General features: G+C 44.3%; 1 protein-coding gene across 1 annotated transcript in view; it reads right to left on the reverse strand.

Moving 5' to 3' along the window:
- Positions 1-2,544: 2,544 nt before the first annotated feature.
- Positions 2,545-19,417, reverse strand: part of LOC120034321 (pre-B-cell leukemia transcription factor 1-like) — a 52,353-nt gene continuing 35,480 nt past the window's right edge. The window contains exons 3-8 of the mRNA XM_038980832.1: positions 8,402-8,649; positions 8,004-8,194; positions 7,745-7,880; positions 7,266-7,422; positions 3,935-4,021; positions 2,545-3,759 (exon numbers count right to left, since the gene is read on the reverse strand). Coding sequence (XP_038836760.1) covers positions 3,978-4,021; positions 7,266-7,422; positions 7,745-7,880; positions 8,004-8,194; positions 8,402-8,649 — 776 coding nt within the window. The 3' untranslated portion in view covers positions 2,545-3,759; positions 3,935-3,977. The remainder of the gene's footprint in view (positions 3,760-3,934; positions 4,022-7,265; positions 7,423-7,744; positions 7,881-8,003; positions 8,195-8,401; positions 8,650-19,417) is intronic.

Raw genomic sequence — 19,417 nt, forward strand, 5'->3', positions numbered from 1 at the left:
GGATTAATTATACTTTGTGCTTAATTTGAGTGTCGAATACACATTGCCAGAATACTGTGATTAGGTAAAATACCATTAAACGGTGTCCTTATTTTATTTGTTTAAAATGTCACAAGAGCATAGATGTAGTGATAAAAATAAAACTCAACCAACCCCAAATAATGAAAAGCACAAATATTTTATTTGTTTTTTTCTTCTAATAAGGAGCACTACAACTTGTCATTCTTAATACTCGTTCTAGAACAATTCTAAAGTTGAGGTATAAAAGGAGTTCATACAGACTCACAGGTCTTGAAACAGTGGGGTTTTATATACAAGAGAAACTGAGAGACAGAGGTAGAGAGAGACGAGGTGGTATTTAAAATACAGTGGGACGAAGAGGGAGAAATATACAAAGATACTAATAAAACAAATGACACATTACATTAAAACTTTTATCGTTTGATTTGGTACTGTGGAATTCTACGGCCCCAGGTAGAATCAAAGAATTAGAATGGTAGAATATTCTGTGGTAGAATCCTACAGTAGGTTGACTCAGTATTTGCTCAACCTGTGTAGCTCTATTTTTGCATTGAACTGTACCGTTACTACAAAATACTGGGAGAACTCAAATTCACCAATGATAGGTAACCATATCAAATTGGGTCAATCCTGACTGAATGGCTGAAATTAAATGTATAAGGGAAATCGAGGGATTTCTAAAATGTGTGTGAAGGACGTTTTTTCTCAAGTTCCAATTGGAATTTACACAGCACCAAACTACAAAACCCATAACCCCCACACTGCAACCAACTAACAAATTAAAATATGCAAATAATCATAAAAAATAAAATAACTTGACCCCAACCTCAGGAGAACATTAATGACCAAACAACCAGGCAATTCACCCAAAAGGAAAAGCAAAAATAAAGCATTGGGTTTATAAAAAGAGAAAAACAAACATTCCACAATCTGTACAGTGACATCCATTTATGACTGGTAGAAAAAGACAGGAAGAGAGGACTAATTTGGTGTAGTAGTGGTAGCATTATTTGTGAGATATAATAAGCCATATGAAATGTTTATAATATGACAGTAAACAAGGACACTAATTTGGGTAATACAATATAAGAGCTCTCTGTAACGATGTCTGTATTTAACAAAACCCCAATTTTACATTTAAAATGTCTGTATATATGTTTAATATATAGAGTTTCTCCTTTCTTTATCAAAATGCCCAGTACTCTTAACAGTTGATGTATGATTGTAAAAAAATAAATTTAAAAAAAGCTGAATAAAAACTACAAAAGGAAATGATAGATAAACTCTGATTTGACTCTAAAGACTACCTTGTTTATCATAAAACCAGTGCTGCCTTTTTGGTAAAAGTTATTAAGAACAGTAAAGCCCTTGCTGATTGGCCATATCATAGGGCTAACCAATAGGACCCATTTTTACCAGCGGATTCTGAGATGGAGTCAAGGGAGAAAACATGCCTTCCCATGGAACAGGTGCTCTCTACGGCAACGATGCTCTGTCTCCACAGCAACGATACAATCAATTCTTTAGCACTGGTGTGACGGACATAACAGCCCCCCCCATATAACCCCAAACTTAAACGCCATTAGGCCTGACAAAACCATTAAAAAAAAAATACAAATACAATTCCCTCTACCAAAACGGGAGACTTTTTATTCACCAACTTTTTGGTGTGAAATATAATCATCATAATTACATTATTGATAACTGGTATTTTTGGTACGATGCAAAGTTGTAGTGTGGCCTGTGAGCTAAACAGATTATTATGAGTAGATGCTAGTTTAAGCCCTGTCTGGACTGGGGACTTCCACCAGAGCTGTTCAGTAGGGCACAACGTAGCAAAACGGTTTGCAACCAAAAAAACGTGTCCCTATTGGCTAAGTTCAGGCAGTAGCATCTCCCCATATCACTTGGTTTTAAAAGGTTTTCGCCCTACTGAACAATACCCTGCTAGTGGGGAGGCCACAGTTGTTAAATACACCAAAGAACTGATAAAAAAAAGATGTAAAGGCTGAATCTACACTAGATGTACTCCATAACCGCTTTGTGACTTCACGCACTTCGGTGCACGTTGCACACCCCAGGAAAGTTCTGATCCAGAGACCGTTTGGTGGAGTATAAACCCAGGGTCCTATTCATTAGTGTACACCGTAAGCTAAATGTAGCAACGGCAAACGAAAACAAGCAATTCTTGTTGGACAAATTCAGGTAAGTCCCTCCCTGTTTCAGCCAGTTTTGTTCCTAATGAATACAGCCCACACTTACCCCATAAGGCTGGGCCGTATTTATTAAGCCCTCCCGACTGAGACATCTGAGAACTCTGTACATACAGCATAACGCATCTACTCCTTTTTGGTCTGTGTCTTTAAGAAAACAAACGTGAAGAAGCTAAATAACTTGAATATTTAAATGAGAACCATCACTGAACACCTAAAAAAGCCTACATGCATTGGAAGACTGTCACAAATATTTTAAAACATTTTCATGTCACATTTACCCCCCCCCCCCCCCAATGACATAGCTATCTCTGCCCCAAAACATATTTCATTCCATCCATTCCACCATCCCAACAAACTTTGTTTATTTGGTGGCTGGTGCATTTCTTTGTGAAACAGCGTTAGGAGAAAAAAAAAGGGCTACAATCAACTAAAAGTAGTTGACAGACAGAGGAAAGTAACGTCTACAAAGAGTCTACAGCTTTTGATGACTAAGCGAAGGGGGAAGCAATAGAAACGACCTCTGGAGGACTAAAGAGGATCGTTCATTTCCCCACTCCATCTTCAGTCCTGTCCTCAAGCCTACTGTATGCTCAACTCCCCAGAACTACTGTCACCAGGTAGAAGCACCTGGAAAAAGGTGCAAAAGTTTGTGCTTGACAGATCTGTGTCCATGTTCCATATGAGGGGTTGTAAAAAGGTGGGTGGTGTGTGCATATCTGACCTATAAAGCACTCACTTAAAAATCGTCCCCCCAAACTGAAAGCATCAGCAATACTAAAAGATCGAAGGTGTCTTTGTGTTACTAGTTGGTTCTCAGAGGAACAGAAGGAGGGTGACAACTATCAGGTTGGGGGAAGGAGAGAGGACATCACTTTGGTACAAGCAAGGTGAGCAGAGCTCGTCTTGTGATCCGTATCGCCACAGCGCCTGGCGTTAGAGTGTGTGACCACTATCACATGCATGAACACCAGAACCTCACAAGGGATAGGTAATGGACAGGCTGTGAACACTGTGTGGAGTTGACATGAACATATACACAGGTAATATACAGACATCAGTGATCATCACCTGCCCTACACAGCCAGGTTGGTTGGGTTAGTAGTTACCCAAAGGTCCTGGAAGCGGCGAGGGGTTATGATGTCATGATCAGGCGCCAGTCTGTCTTCATATCGAATTTTAGGAGAGGAGACTAAGGAGCCTCCAGAATTTCTGTAGGATGGAAGGAAGGTAAATGTCTTCTGTTCACTTGTCCATCTTAACGGTCCACAGAAGTGTGTACAGTGCCTGGCATGAGTTGCCCAGTCCGGACCGGTAGTGGAGAGGCGGGCAGGAAGGAGGATGGGGGGGGCGGGCGGTGGTAAGTGGGTAGTGGTCAGAGCAGACACCAAAAGAAAGCTGTCTCTGGGGTGGAAGAAAAGGTGTGTGTGTCTCAGTTGGAGGTGTCAGAGTGAACGCTGCCAGGGGGGCCTGGTGGAGAGGTGACGGAGGAGGGTTGGGTGTTGTCCTGCCAGCTGTTGCTAGGCTAGAAGTAAAGAACCAGGAGAAAAAAAAACAAAGGCAGTTTTGTTAAACTTTTTAATATAGGTGTGTTGTGACCCTAGTAAAATCCAACAAATACTTTGTTGATAGGCATGCATTTCTTTCGGTCTAAATAAAAGGGATACAAAAAGAAAGACAATAAGGGAGGTTTGACTCACGTCGAGGCGGTGTGGGGCGTAGAGGGAGCTAGTGGTCAGCTCCTCATAGCCTGCCGTCAGGTGTGTAGCACGGTGCAGGGTACCCACCTGGAGGGAGATGAGACAGGCGCCATCAGGCGAGATTCATGCACACACACACTTTCCTTGTGGGGAATTTTAGGTCCCCACAAGCGTAGAAGAACCCTCCCACACAAGACATGGGTTCAAAAATAATTTGTTTCCTTTCAAATACTTTGAGCTTGTTTGATTGAGCCTGCCTGTTTGGAGTGCCACATGGGCTTGGTTCCGTTGTGCCACGCAAGCTCAATCAAAGTGTTTGGAAGATAACATACCATTTGAACCCAGGTCTGGCACGCACACAAACGTACTTGCGCATCAATCAGGGGATAGTGTCACACAAACACAGGTGGTCATGAAAGGAACTTTAAAGCTTCCACAAACCTCTGCTGTATCTGTCAACGCAAAAGCAGCATGGCTCTTGGTTTGGACTTCTGGTTCCCTACTAGCTAACCTCTACTCACTTGTCTGTACAACCCTCACTTTGAGTTCATACACTCTCTGCAGTCACAGTTCTAACGTTAAAAGCCAATATCTTGTTCCTGCATTAATTCATTCCAAGATTGATCAGATGAAATTATTTCCATCTAAACTATCACACAATTTGTTGTATTCTCAGTCATCACTGATGGAATGCAGAAAATGCTGCCTACCGTCCGGTTAGCCAGGGAGAATCTCAAATTGCATGTGTCCTCTCTCCTCGCCTCCTTATCAAAACCTCTCTCTGGGATGAGAAAGCCAGCAGTCTCTCCCCTCTGACACTCTCCTCCAATGTGTTCTGAGAAGGATGCGAGGGGAGCGGACTCGACGACTCAAGGAAATGCAACTGAGGATTTTCCCTCAGCCTCTCTGACACTGATCGTCAGGCTGTTTACAGCAGAAATATGTGGCTCCTCTTCAACAACAGTGCACTTCCACAGGTTTACAAACAGCACAGTGACGAGGTGGAGGGTAACAACAATAGCAGAGTAATGAGGGAGTAGAGGGGGCCTTAGGCTTCCGTGGTGACAGGATGGAGAGAGATAGCCATGGGCTGCATGCGTCCAAAACGGCACCATCTCACTCAAAAGTCGTGCACTACATAGGGAATGCCATTTGGAGAAGCAAATGTGGACATAGAGCGATGAAATGGATGGATAAATAACTGGGGGAGAACAGTAAGGTAGGCACACCAAAGGCTTAACTGAAAAAAGGTTATGTGGAGGGGGCTGGAGAGAGAGGGGAGGAGGGTCAAAATGCACCACGAGGTGTGTTTCTCTACTAAGTGGAACAGGGACAGGTGCCACAGGGGGTCTTGGGTTGGGTGTTTAGGAATCAGGGGTGATGCTAGGGCAGGGGTGAGGAGAGGGAGGTTGGGGTCATCATAGCTAGTAGGTGCTAGGAGGAGCTGGTGTCCAGGAATTTTTGGGTCACTGGTTTTGGGGTGGCAAAGTCCTTGAAACCTCCCCAAAATGCCCTGTTTTTTCAGAAATCTTGTTTGAACAAATTCCAGGATTGCCTTCACTATTCACTCCTGATTCCAGAAATCCTCCAACCATGATTTCATGAAAACCAGGACATTTTGGGAACGTTACAGGAATTGTGCAACCCTATAGGGACTGGGTTGGAGGGGGTTGTGGTTGGGGCATTGAGGCAGGCTTTCCTAGAGGTCCTCAGTGCCTACCTGGGGCTGCAGAGAGGGGGCGATGTTGAGGACGGCCTCCCCAGCCCCGTTGACGTTCGAGGGGTGCAGGCCAAGGTAGGCAGCAGCTGCAGCGTCGCCTGCATGAGACAAGCTGTATGACCCCGACGACCCTGCAGGCAACACACGCTGTGTCAGCCAATCAGGCATCTCAGTGTGGCTCTGTCAGTCAGACACCTCTGTGCAGCCGTGTCAGCCAAATCAGGCACCGGAGTGTGCCAGGGGTCAGAGATCACAGTTCAACCAGGAAGTTAAAGGACACTGGCTTTTGAAAAGAGACAGTCATACCCATGCTCACAAACCGTTTGCTAGTGTTGAAAACATGAGGATCGTGGACCACAGTCAGAGTATTTAGAATGGGTTGAGCAGTGAATTAGTCCCTCGTGACACAGCCTTCTGGGTGCCAAGATGATCCAACACATGTACAGATGGATCCTCAATTTCCACCTTCCTCACATTGTTGTGAATGAAGTATGAGACGAGCGCAGGAGAATATGAAAATGGCCAAACTATAGGCCAACTGCAACTTTCTTGTTTGAAACGGACCAAAATCAAGACGACACAAATATGTCTTACTACATGAAAAAAACGCAGGTCAACGTTTTAGTTACACTGTAACAAGCGAGCATCATAAAGTGGAAGTCAGACATTTTTAGTTGGTAAGTCTTGAGTCCTAATACTCGACAGTCCACCAGCGAGCTGTAATCTTACTGCAGGAGATGCAGGAGGCAGACCATAGAAATAGAATCCAGATAATATAATAGATTCTATTTCCATGAGGCAGGCACACAGCACAGCTCACAATGACTGAATGGTACATCACCTACCTGCTCCTGTCTGCTTCCTGAGCAAATAGGGGTAGCTGGTACATGTGGGCGCGTGTGTGTGCTTACGTGTGTGTATACTGTACACTAGTGTGTGTGTATACTGTACACTAGTGTGTGTGTGTATACTGTACACTAATGTAAAGGTGTGCTGGCCGCTACATAAAGACAGTTTGCAGTAGTAGTAGGCTAAATAAATGATGACATCGAAAGAGGAAGTGGTGAAATTGAACAGAAACCATTCAGAAAAAAAAGAAGAAAATACATTGGTTAATGATTGGAATTGGATTTATGATCAGATGGGGGATGACGGTCATTTCCTACTATGAGTTATTGCTTAGGGCAAGATATAGAGTCAAGATATCTTTATACCTGAAAATGACCACTTTCTACAACAATAAAGCAACTTTTAACGAGGAGATTATCAATCTGGTTCAAAGTAAGATAGTCTAAATAATCTCTCCTCTATAGAAAACCTGTGAGTGCAATAACATCACAGCAAGGCATCAGACACCAAACAAGCAGAAGAACAGTAGAAAAGTCTGATGGAGAGCCAGACAGAGCGAGCCAGACAGAAAGAGTCCTCGTTCCATGTATGTGGTTCTATACTTCGGCCAGTGTGTGTGGTCTACACTTCTGCCAGTGTGTATAAACTACAGTGTGTGTGTGTAATAGCATGAACATCAGCTGATTGGTGTGAGGAGGCAGGGTGATTGAGATATGGATGGAGGGGTGGGGGTCAGGGGTGGTTGGAAGGGGCACACGGTACCTGAGTTGGGCGTCGCCGGAGAGTTAGCCTGGCTAGCCTGCGCCGACACGCTGGCAGCATCCACCGCTGTTTTAACTGCGTAGAGGTTCGCTTCCTCCTGGAACTTACCAATGTTCTTCTTGTACCGTATTCTCTTGTTGCCGAACCAATTAGAAACCTGAGGGGGAAAACGGATAGACCAGTGTATTAGTCGGTGTTTCCCTTAGATTTCTTTCCAAGTTTGTATTCATCAGTGCACGCCGTAGCAAATGGTTTCCCGACGGAAAACAAGCGTTCTTACTGGAAAACGTCAGGTAGTCCATCCCCGTTTCAGTACATTTTCAGTCACCTGACACTTTCAATTGAAACCAAACAAAGCCAAATTATTTTAGGCAGGGGAACCGGCCCCCCACCTATACATTAGAATGGGAAAAGCTGGTTTCAGTACTGATAAGTCCACTGGCAGCAGAAGCGTGTGGTGCGGTACAGTGGTGCGGTACCTGTGAGACTGTGATGGCACACTTCTTGGCCAGCTCTTCTTTGGCCTCCTCACTGGGGTAGGGATTGGACAGGTGGGAGTAGAAGTACTCGTTCAGCACCTCTGTAGCCTGCTTGTTGAAGTTACGCCTCTTACGCCTGACAGACATTGATACAACACACACAAAGTCAGACAATATTCATCATCTCGGAACAATTTTTAAAACGCGCTGCAGATTACAAATGAAATGAATGCTAAACTCTTGAAAAGCACACACGGACCTGGCGTCGAGGAATCTGGAGCGTAGAATCATGACGGCCTCGCAGGTGCTCTGTTTGAGCTGCATCTGGATGGAGCTGAACTTGCGGTGGATGATGGCCACCATGCGCTCGATCTCCTTGGGAGAGATGGGCCGCGTGCGACTCTGCTCCCTCAGCAGGTTCATCACATGGTTGGTGAACTCACTGCATGCCTGGGGTGTAGGGCGGAGGAAGAGAAGGAGGAGGAGGAGGAGGGAGAGATGGGACTTTCAAATAAAATTTGAAACTTAAATTCAGTTATACAAAATAATACAAATTCTCAGGAACACACTAATCTTTGAAGGAGAGAGAAATGTGTGTGTGCTGTTCCTATTTCACCAGCTTAGATTGGGAAATCTGTGTAAATGTGTCTCTCCTACCTGTTCATATTTCTCCAGCTCAGAGTGGTAGATCTGTCTGATCTGTGCCAGCTTGGCTCTGTAGTCTGAGTGTTCGATGCCGCCGTCGGCACCGGGCGACCCTCCTGCTGCTGCAGCGGCCGCAGCTGCTGCAGCCGAGCCCCCGCCCTTCTCCGGGCCAGACACGCCCTCGGCCAGCAGCATGTTGTCCAGACGCATGATCTGAGGGTCTGGGGGGTCCTCATCCTGAATGCCTCGGATACTCAGCACTTGAGGCGAAAAAAAAAGAGAAATTCAATATATCAAATCATTCAAGGCATTATGGGATAAGGGAACACCATGTCTCAACTGCAACGTCAGACTCATTCAGATTCAGCCCCTTATCCTACCCTAGACACTTAACGTGAAGTAGATCTGAGGAAGTTGGACAGGTATAGGCAATATGGTAGTAAAACTCAGAGAATTTGAATGTACTGAAAAAAGTTTCCAAATAGGCAAAACTGTATTTTCTCTACTGGAGAGGATTATTATTCAGGGTTCCAGCAGGTGCAAAGGGAAGGGAGGACAGCAGGACACTTTATCAATGCTAAAACCTCAAGGAGATGTGCCGAGTTGTCAAAAACAACCCTGCCAACTCTCGTCACTTGGCTATTGGTCCCAAATGGCACCCTAAAAATAGTGCACTATAAAAGGGGATATTGTCCTAAATTAGCAGTACCCTATTCTAACACCAGGTGGCAGTGTGGCGCCTCAGTCAGTGGCAGGCTGCCAGTACAGAGCAGAGAGGCAGGCAGGCAGCAGCAATGTGAGACATGGGCGGAGTAATGGGAGTGCATGTGCTGTCACTACAAGCTCGGCTGGCCATAAGTACAGCTTTCAGCCGCTCCGCTATTCCACTGTATTAAACCCAGGACCTCTGTCAGCCCCCAGCCATGCACTCATCTCTCTCTCTCCCTCTCTTACAGATACACACACAAGGAGGCACACAGTACACACTCAGACGCAAAACACAGGTGCAAAAACACACGCGCACACACTGCTCTCAATGCACACAGACTCCTATACAAAGACACACTTCTAACTCACAGCCTTTGTTTTAACACCATCATGCCATACTGTACATTGTCCTTTCAAACAACTATGGTAGATGTGCAACCTACCCAGGCTAGCACAGTACATCTTGGCTTGGTTTGGCTCAGTAGAGTGAAGGGGGTATAGGGGGCCTGTAGCGCTCCTGTATTAAAGCCAAGACCAGTTGCTCTCTGAGCCTGTTCTGTCCAACTTACTGCTCTGCTGCTAACAGTGCAGGAATATATACTGAACAAAAATATGTAAAGTGTTGACCTCATGTTTCATGAGCTGAAATTTGAGAGAAATAAGCTTTTTGTGCATATGGAACATTCCTGGATCTTTTGTGTGCACAAATGTCTTTACATCCCTGTTTGTGAGCATTCCTCCTTTGTCAAGATAAACCTGACAGGTGTGGCATATCAAGAAGTTGATTAAAGAACATGGTCAGTACACAGGTGCACCTTGTGCTGGGGACAATACAAGGCCACTAAAAATGTGCAGTTGTGTCACATAACACAGATGTCTCAAATTGAGGGAGCATGCTGACTGCAAGAATGTCCACCAGAGTTGCTGCCAGAAAACGTAATGTTCATTTCTCTACTATAAGCCGCCTCCGTTGTTTTAGAAAATTTGGCAGTACGCCCAACCGGCCTCACAACCGCAGACCACGTGAAACAACGCTAGCCCAGGGTCTCCACACGAGTCTTCTTCACCTGCAGGATCATCTGAGACCAGCCACCCGGACACCCTCTGCCCCCCCAGGCCCATCCATGTGAAATTCATAGATTACGGCCTAATGAATTCATTTCAATTGACTGATTTCCTTATATGAACTGTAAGTCCGTAAAATCGTTGAAATTGTTGCATGTAATATTCCTATTTTTGTTCAGTATATAATGTGTGTGTATGTCGAAGGGGTTGGGTAAAGCTAGAGACACATTTCCCTCTTGCATGGATTAATAAAGTATATTTGTTAAAGCCATTACTAGCAGCTGTAAATTCCCTGTTCTGTACAGCTTACAGTTCTGGAACAGAGGAAAAACAGGACAATTCTATTTCTACCAGCTTTGTTCTCTCTGGGTTACCACAGCCATGGGAGAGAGTTATGCTGAACAGTAAATGCATCTGGGATATGTCCTGCAGTTCAATGTTAATGATAGGCCTATCCATTGATTCTTGAAAATTACACACAACAAAGTGGCAGGGTTGCTGTTGGACTACAACACAAACTCTGGATTGTGGCTTTAACATGTAGTTACTGGACACTTGAGATATAAGGATGTTTGCACAATAAAGTCAGTATCCCTTCTTTTAGTGTACTACTTTAAAGTGCATCCTAACAATTCTGCCCACTCTCTCACCCATCAGTCTCCACATCCCCTAAACAATGCTCTCCTCTTAACTTCTATCCAACTTTCTCTCCTTTTCTATAAACTTTTTTCCTCCCCTGCCGTTGCCCTCTTTCGTTCCCTGTTTTCTCCATCTAGATCCGCTTTCTCTGTTCTCTCCGAGACACATTCCTTCTCTCTGTTGCTCCCCCTCTCATGGCTCAGGAATGTAGCAGACCCAGCAGACTGAACGAACGACCCCGATTGGCCCATCCCTCTCGCCCTCCTTTTCTCTCCCTCTCCACTAACAAAGCTGTACTTTAGTACTTATAGGCTAGTTAGAGAGAAAGTGCTTTTACGATGTGTATGCAAAACATGCACCTACTAGCTACGTTGTCTAAAGTTTGGGGAAGGGCTTGTGAGTAGATTGCTTTAATAGTGTTAGAGGATTAGCCTATCCTGCTATCCTGTGTATGTTGTGCATCTGAGCTCTCCAGTAAGTTTGTAGCTTCCAGAGTGTTTGTGTAGAAGTCAGTGTGAGCTGTCCGGTCCCAGACACGGTTCCAGACTAACCATTTCCCGATCCAGCAGAGGCAGCAGAGAGTGCAATACACTAGAAGCTCAGAATATTCAGACAATGGCTCGAAAAACTTGAAATATTTGTTACCTACCAAATACTTTAGCTGCGCATGACTGAGCTTGTGTAGACCAACAACGCCAATGGAATAGTCCCAAAAGGTACAAACCCCACCCATCTAGCACTCCAGGCAAAACACACTTAATCAAATAATTTTCTTTTGGTCAGTTAGTGTTATACATGGATGCAGTGGTCATAGAAGGAGTCTCTGCTGAGATACCCCCCCCAGTTCGGCATTATTATAGCCCCCAGCTGTAGCCCCTAATGACCTCAGATTCCGCTAATTACTACAATTATTAAGCTGTGATTTCTGACAATCACACACACACATCTATTAGGGCCGACGCACTCAGTAATGAGCAGTCGTAATGCATTTCCCAATAAAGCAATAAGGAGCTGGTGTTTGCAGCCACAATACAATTCTATAGTTAAAACCACACAATAGCACCCTAGGGTTAGGCAGATTGTGTGGCATTGAGAGACTGGCAGGGAGAAGAGAAGAGGCACAAGGCGAGAAATAGAGGAGAGCTACAGCCATACTATGAAATATTCAGGCTCTCCAGCTGGGGTTTCCACTGCATACATAATCCTGAAGCTCATTTCTGCCTCACAGCCAATATCGCTACGCTGTGTAGTAGACACATCTGGTTTCTGCACACAGGCTAGAACGCAAACTGTGCGTAGTAGGCCTAGTAGGTAGCGCAGGTAGGTAGGTACACACCCACTCGCTAGGCCCCTCAAACTCAACTCTGGACTTCAAAGCCAGTTCCACTGCATTTTTTACATGGTTTTTATTGTTATTATTATTTTATTTATTCAGGGAGTGATTTAGACCCGGGACACCAGGTGTGTAATTAATGATCAGGTAGAACAAAAAAGCAGCAGGCTCCGGACCTCGTTGGGTCAGAGTTGAGAAGCCCTGGCTCTCGGCCTACATGTGTGGCAGGGTGAGGTTGAAGGCCACCCTAACAGAGCAGCAGTGTCTTCAGTACATTAGGGGGAGAGGCATGTACCCCGAACACATTCAGGCCATCATCCATCCCTCAGCTCATGGCACACACACACTTTCTACCCCACGTCTGTCTTCTCCTGCTCTGTCCTGCATCCCCTTTTCACTCTGACCCCCCCCCACACACACACACACTCTTGTATCCCCCTTTCTCTCCCGACGCCTCCCTCCCTCTGTTCTCCATTTCAGTCGAGTTCTCCATGTGAGCTGCAATCCCTCATGCTGTCAGCCCCCACCTCTCCTCCTCCCTCCCGCAGTCCCCTCCTCTCCCTGTAGACAGACAGGATTAGCATTTTAATTGCATCAGCTCCCTTGGGTATTCTCAGCCTTTCACTGAGGGAGAAAACCAGGGAGAGAGGGAGGGGTAGAGGGAAAAAATAAAAAAAGGTAAGGATAGGGTAGCCTAGAAGGAGAACCAAGCAGAATTGGAAAAACAAGGGAGTCACAGGAGGAGACATAAAAGCAGAGAAAGGCAGAAAAAAAAAAAATGGCAAGAGGGAACAGCAGAATGATAATAATGGAAATGCTCCTACTACTATTCCATAACTGGCCATAAATAAATCCAGAAGAAAAGAATGGTTGAACAGAAAGAAGGTTAAAAGCTACATATAACCTTCACAAAAGAAAAAAATACATACGAGTCAAGGCTTGACATTCAGGCGAATTCGCTGCCAGTACCAAGTGAAAGTCACCCCCCCCCCCAAAAAAATGACTGTCTTAATGCCAATTCACAGAGAAGAGAAGGATGTGCAGTAAACTTTGTGAAATAAATTCACTATGAGCAAAGTTCCGTCTATGACGAGGTCGAAAATATGATAGAAAAATATCACATATATAAAACAAAATATCAAATATTTTCAACTTAGGTCTATGACACCCATAGAATTCTATAATGAGTACTCTGTCATTTGAAATTTGATGATGAAAGCAACCTAGTGAGCATTCTGTGGCATCAGGAAGGAAGGAGTGTAAAGTGACTCTGGGCCCCGGGAAGCAATTGAAGACTGTTACTGAACCCACAGGTTGAATTAGGATCCCTATGCTACAGCGGGAGTCATCCGAGTGCAGTCTGGAGTACTAGTCCTATTCCAGGGGTATCCTCTCCCATTTTCCCCTCCTCCTCCCTCTAACACAAATAATAACATAGCCCTGGTGTAACAGATGAGGTGAACCACGCTCAGATAACTAACCTTGCCTGAGACCTGAAGACTTCAAGGCTTTAGCTCAACAGGCTAACACAGTCTTGAGACCCTGGTTTGAAACCCAGTCGGTCACGTGCACTGGCAAATATACTGTACAAAAGGTGAGGCTAGCGGTTCATAAGTAAGTAGGGAGCTGAGGGCATCTAACATCTTTAGGTACACAAGGTGTCAATTTGGACTACATTCTCGGGCTCCCGAGTGGCGCAGCGGTCTAAGTGCTGGAGGCGCCAGTACAGACACCCTGGTTCGAATCTGTATCACAACCCGGCCGTGATTGCGAGTCCCATAGGGCGGCGCAGAATTGGCCCAGCGACTTCTGGGTTTGGCCGGAGTAGGTCGTCATTGTATATAAGAATGTGTTCTTAACTGACTTGCCTAGTTGAATAAAGATTAAATAAAACATTTAAATTATTCATTCCACTAAACGTTTTAGTTTTGAGGGGCAGTAGTGTGGAAGGATGTGTCAGGTCCTGCTTTAAGCAGCGTCTGTGGTTGCGTTGGTCCTCTTTACTGAACCCCTGTGGCACACACCCAGGTACACACATGAACACACACACACACACAAAAACAAACAAACGGTCAGTGTACTTCCTGAGTAAGGGAGTGGTGAGCAGTCAATGTCAACACAGTGTGATGAGGGGTGTGAATGGAAGATGTCCCACCCTGGGCAAACACACACACCGAACACCATTAAGCATTAAATCAACCCTTCATTAACTAGAGATGACAACTATGGAGACCAGAGCAAAATCAGGGACAAAAGGCTTCAATCAGATCTAGGCCTATATGGCTCAACACACACCATGTTCTCAGGTGCTCTATATGAGCCTATAGCATCCAACACATTCTCCATAATAAGCATCCACTAGACGAGTGGATGGTAGAGGAGCAGCAGGCATGAGATGAAGAGAGGGGTGAGCAGCAGGAGGGTATTTAGGATTATTATTTTTTTTTACCTTTATTTAACTAGGCAAGTCAGTGAAGAACAAATTCTTATTTACAATGACGGCCTACATCGGACGACGCTGGGCCAATTGTGCGCCGCCCTATGAGACTCCCAATCACGGCCGGTTGTGATACAGCCTGGAATCGAACCAGGGTCTGTAGTGACGCCTCTAACACTGAGATGCAGTGCCTTAGACCGCTGCGCCACTCGGGAGCCCTCAAAGAGTTTAGGCAGAGGGTAGATGTATCCCTTAAAGTGGCCGTTGTCCCTCTATTCCTCCTTAACTTTCCCAGTCTTCATTCCCTCTCCTAGTGTTGTCATGACACCAGAATTTTGACGATACCACACCCCCAAAAAAGCTTATTAGCCAAAATCACAGAATGGCACTTGATAAAGACAGAAACTTGGCTACTGCTCTGTTCAATCGTTGGGCATCATTTGAGTTAAATCTCATTACATTTTAAAAGTTGATGTCAATTTCAAACACAGCCAAGTACGTATTCATGAATCCATTATACAAATCATACAACTACTTTGACTAAGTTTTTATAAATCTAACTATATAAATGGTAACAATTTATTTGAATAGTAAATCTATTGATACACTGGGTAAATCAAGATGTAGGCTAGGAGGCCTATTCACAATACAGGTGAATGCATTGAGTTATTGAGCTTGTTTTACCTGATTTCATGTGGCTGTAGATGAAACAAATCGGTTTCCCTTCCATTTGGGACTTATTTTATTGTACTGATCAACAACATTTGCATAGACGTAGCAATCTCTTCTTTTATAAAAGTTTGTGCTGTCTCTTTAAACCCAGTAATGATGTCATTCATGACGAGGCACACGCCCACTCGTCAGTTGAGGTCTTGAAAAAAGAGACATGACAGGCGATGGGGGAAAGTAGTGTTGGACATGGAGAGACGATTAAGTGAATTAGTTTTTGGTGACAAATGCTTGTATTTTAGCACAAAAAGTAATAGGGTAGTGAATTGATGTTAGCTTCAGCAGTAAGCTAGAAAGGAAAGTTAGCCTACAAAGCTGGAAGCTACCGGTATCTTCTTGCATTGGAATGTGTTCTAGCCTATATGGACAGTTTTGCAAACAGTAATTAACAGTTAAGACATTTCTACATGCTGTGTCGCATTATTCAAGTGTGTTAACTTCTGTGCAGCATGAGTGGGGCGCTAACATGATGCACTCCAGACTCCAGCGAATGAGTAAGTGGAGCAGACAAGAAGCAGGAATGATGCGCTCGAGCTATAAGGAGACATCGGTCGCGCTGATAAGAGACTTGATCCTCTCAATCAGTATACAACGTGAGACACGTAGAAGTACCGAAAGTAACAAATTCTAGTACCGAACCGTTTTTCATGTTCTAGTATCAAAAAGGTATGACGAATTCAGTATACCGTACAACACTACAGCTCTCCCTTTCCCCCTCCGTCTCTATCCTTCCTTCTTCATGTCTTCCATCCTTCTCCCTCAAATAAAATGTTATGCCACATGAGCCTAACAGGTGTTACCGTGAAATGCTTACTTACAGGCCCTTAAAAATATATATATAATAACTGCGTTGTTGGTTAAGTAAGTAAAATATTTTAATATCATACAATAAAACAAGGCTATATAAAAGGAGTGTGGGGGGTGGGGTACAAGTTAGTCGAGGTGATATGTACATGTAGGCACCTCATCTTCCCTCTCTCCTGTCTCATCAGCCCAGCTGCCTGCTTTCCCGTGCTCGTTAAGAGTCGCCTCTGAAGGAGCTGCTAAAGACGTTGAAAAATGAACTCTCATTTGAGAGGTTGTTAATTTGCACCGTTATGCAAATGAGGTGCCAATTAAGCAATAGATCAGAGGAGCAGCGGCCATTTATAACAAACCAACGAGTACCATGACAGTTAGATGTTACCGGAGAGAGAGCTGGAGAGAGAGCTGGAGAGAGAGCTGGAGAGAGAGCTGGAGAGAGAGCTGGAGAGAGAGCTGGAGAGAGAGCTGGAGAGAGAGCTGGAGAGAGAGCTGGAGAAGCTAAGCCTGCATGGTGGTTGTCTGATTACACTAGCACTCACTCTAATCAAACACAGATTCAGTGGTTATATTAAAATAGTATTATAGCACAGATCTAGGGAACTGGTAAGTAGGTACTACAATGTACTCTAATTAGTTAAGCTACAAACATAGCCTGCTTGAAACAAATTATACAGCCTGTAGAGCAGGGTTCCCCAAGTGGTTTTATTTGGCCCTCCAAGTTGTGTGAGCAAAGAATTATTTGATGAATTGTTGGACAGAAGACTGTAAAACACCAGGAAATCAGCTCCAAGTGATTTTAATTTAGGAAATCTGTTCCAAAAGTACTCCCATGCATAAGAAAGAGACACGTGATTGTATACAAAATGTAAGCAAGGTTTGAAATTGTGTTTAGTCCAATTATATCGGTTTGGGCTTCTTGCGATGAATTTGCGGTCCACAAATAATTTGTAATTATGTTCCGGCCTCCCGACCATCCACCCGTGGCTGAATCTAGTTGATGATCCCTGCTGCCGAGCGAGTTTTGTTTATGTCTATTATTGTATGAGTGGTGTGTTTACACCTTTGTGGGAGACTGCCAGATTAGAGTAGATTAACCAACAGGCTGTATCCAATGCCTAAATCCAAGGTGTCACCAATCTAAACTCCCTCTCCGGAGAACAACACAGCAGCTCCACAGGTTAACCAGGAGAAGTCCTTAATACTGCAAATAACCCACTACCTAATCCTGGGCAGTCTCACACACACACAAGGAAGGTGCAAGCCACAACATATGCCAGTGTGTGGTCTATTAAAACAAGTTGCTATGAGTTAGAGAGAATTCTATCCAAGTGAGTGAAGGTCTTTTTCCTTTTTTTTTATGTCTAACGGGGCCTCAGATAAAAAGTAATGCATTTTAAAAGGCATGGGGTGTCATTTGAGACAGTCATGGTGTGCGTGTGTAAAATATACAAAAACATACTCTATGGGACTCCGGTTGGCGTGGAGGAGTCCTACAAGCGCTTAGTCTGGACCCTGATCTGTTTGTGTGTCATCTTGCCAGCTCTTATGATCATTGTCTGCAAGACAGCACCAACATATCTGGAACCAGGCTAGAAGGCTCCCTCCCATCAATTGTAATTAATCCTTCAATTAGTGGGGATTAGGGCACTGGGAGCTCTGACACTCCAACTGCCCGCCACTGCCACCATTAATGCAATCCAACAGAGGCCACATTTACATGTCTTTAATTAAGAGGACTGACAGTGACTGCCTTTACAACAAGCTTCCCACAGAGGGAGAGGAGAAACAAGCTGAGGGGTATTGGAGCACTGGATCACAGGCATGGCTCCCCATGTAGGATAGATCTGACCTCATACACTTTCATCCCTTGCATCTATGAATTTGAGAGTAGGTAGGCCTACATTTCTCCAGCGGTATCACTCAGCTTTATAGCAAACCAAGTGACGAGGCTGTCTCGTTTTAAATTGAGGACTTTTAAAGCATGAAACACAGAGAATCTCACTGCCAATAGGTACTCTTTTGTTTTTGCTAGAACAATAGCGGTATCTGCTGCATGCTGAACCAGTAGCGACAAACCTACTGATTCTACTTGCAGAAGCATAATGCTCAGCAGTGGCCAACAAGTTAACTTTGGGCCAATCCAAAAGCACAACCCCCCCCCCCCCCCCCCCCCAAAAAGTGGACATTTTCTCCATACATCCACAGACGTGCCAGTCACACTTCACATGCAATTAGGCTATGGGATGGTAGCTAGCTAAGTGCACATATGCAATGCACACAACACTAAATACTTCCTCCAAACTAGCTAACCAATGTAGCTAGTATTGACATAATTAAATGACAATGGATTAGCTAGTTTCCGTGTAACAGCTGCCTGTGTTAGCTGCCGAGTTAGTGCAGTATCCTTAGCTAGCTAGCTATCGAATATGCTAACTTTAGCTAGCTAGCTAAACATTTGGCTATGGGCTGGCACTGGCAGTATGGGATTATGGAGAGTGAATGTAATTGTTTCACCTTGCTCAGAGCCAGTCCTGACCTCTCTGGGGCCCTAAGCAAAATTCTGCTATGGGGTCCTCCTACCTGACCCGTGAGCCATGTAAACCATTTGCCATTGCCACAGTCACACCCCAGTGCTCCCACTACAATCCTCCCTCAAAAAAAGTTTGCTCCATCTGTCAGTCTAAGAATAAGTAGACCTATGCAGAACAGAACTGAATATTTTCTATAGAATCTTAAGATAATATTCACAAGAAATTGTAGAAAATATAAGATGTAAAAATATAACACTGAGCTTTGGCTCTGCTGCCTGGTAATTAGTCCAGTCCTCACAATATTATACAATTAGCTTTGGCTATACAATGTATATAGGCTATGGCTGCAGCTATAAGTCTTAAAATAGTCAAATAAAACCTATACAGCTATGTGATTAACTTAGGTTCCCTCTACAACCTAGGCATTTTCAGCATCAGCTGATGTAATAAGGGCTTTATAAATACATTTGATTGATAGACTGGTGCCCATGCTGATCAATCTGGACTGTCTGGAAGAAATTGAGAAAGTATGTCAGTTAAGCAGTCATTTACACAAACGCACTTCTTCCATAGTAACATTTTAAGATCGTAAGTGTGTAAACATTTGAATTAAAATCATACCATCAAAATATTCCTCTTCTGCACTTTCTTGAGGCAAAATCATCAATGTCGTCATCATAGGACAGGTTTCCCTATGTCATGATTTATACTCATGATGGCCAGACCACTCAAACGTTCCTGTGACATGGAAGACCTCCGGTAGATTTTGATGAGCTCACTGC

This window comes from Salvelinus namaycush, chromosome 41 (genome assembly GCF_016432855.1).
Source record: "Salvelinus namaycush isolate Seneca chromosome 41, SaNama_1.0, whole genome shotgun sequence".
NCBI lineage: Eukaryota > Metazoa > Chordata > Actinopteri > Salmoniformes > Salmonidae > Salvelinus > Salvelinus namaycush.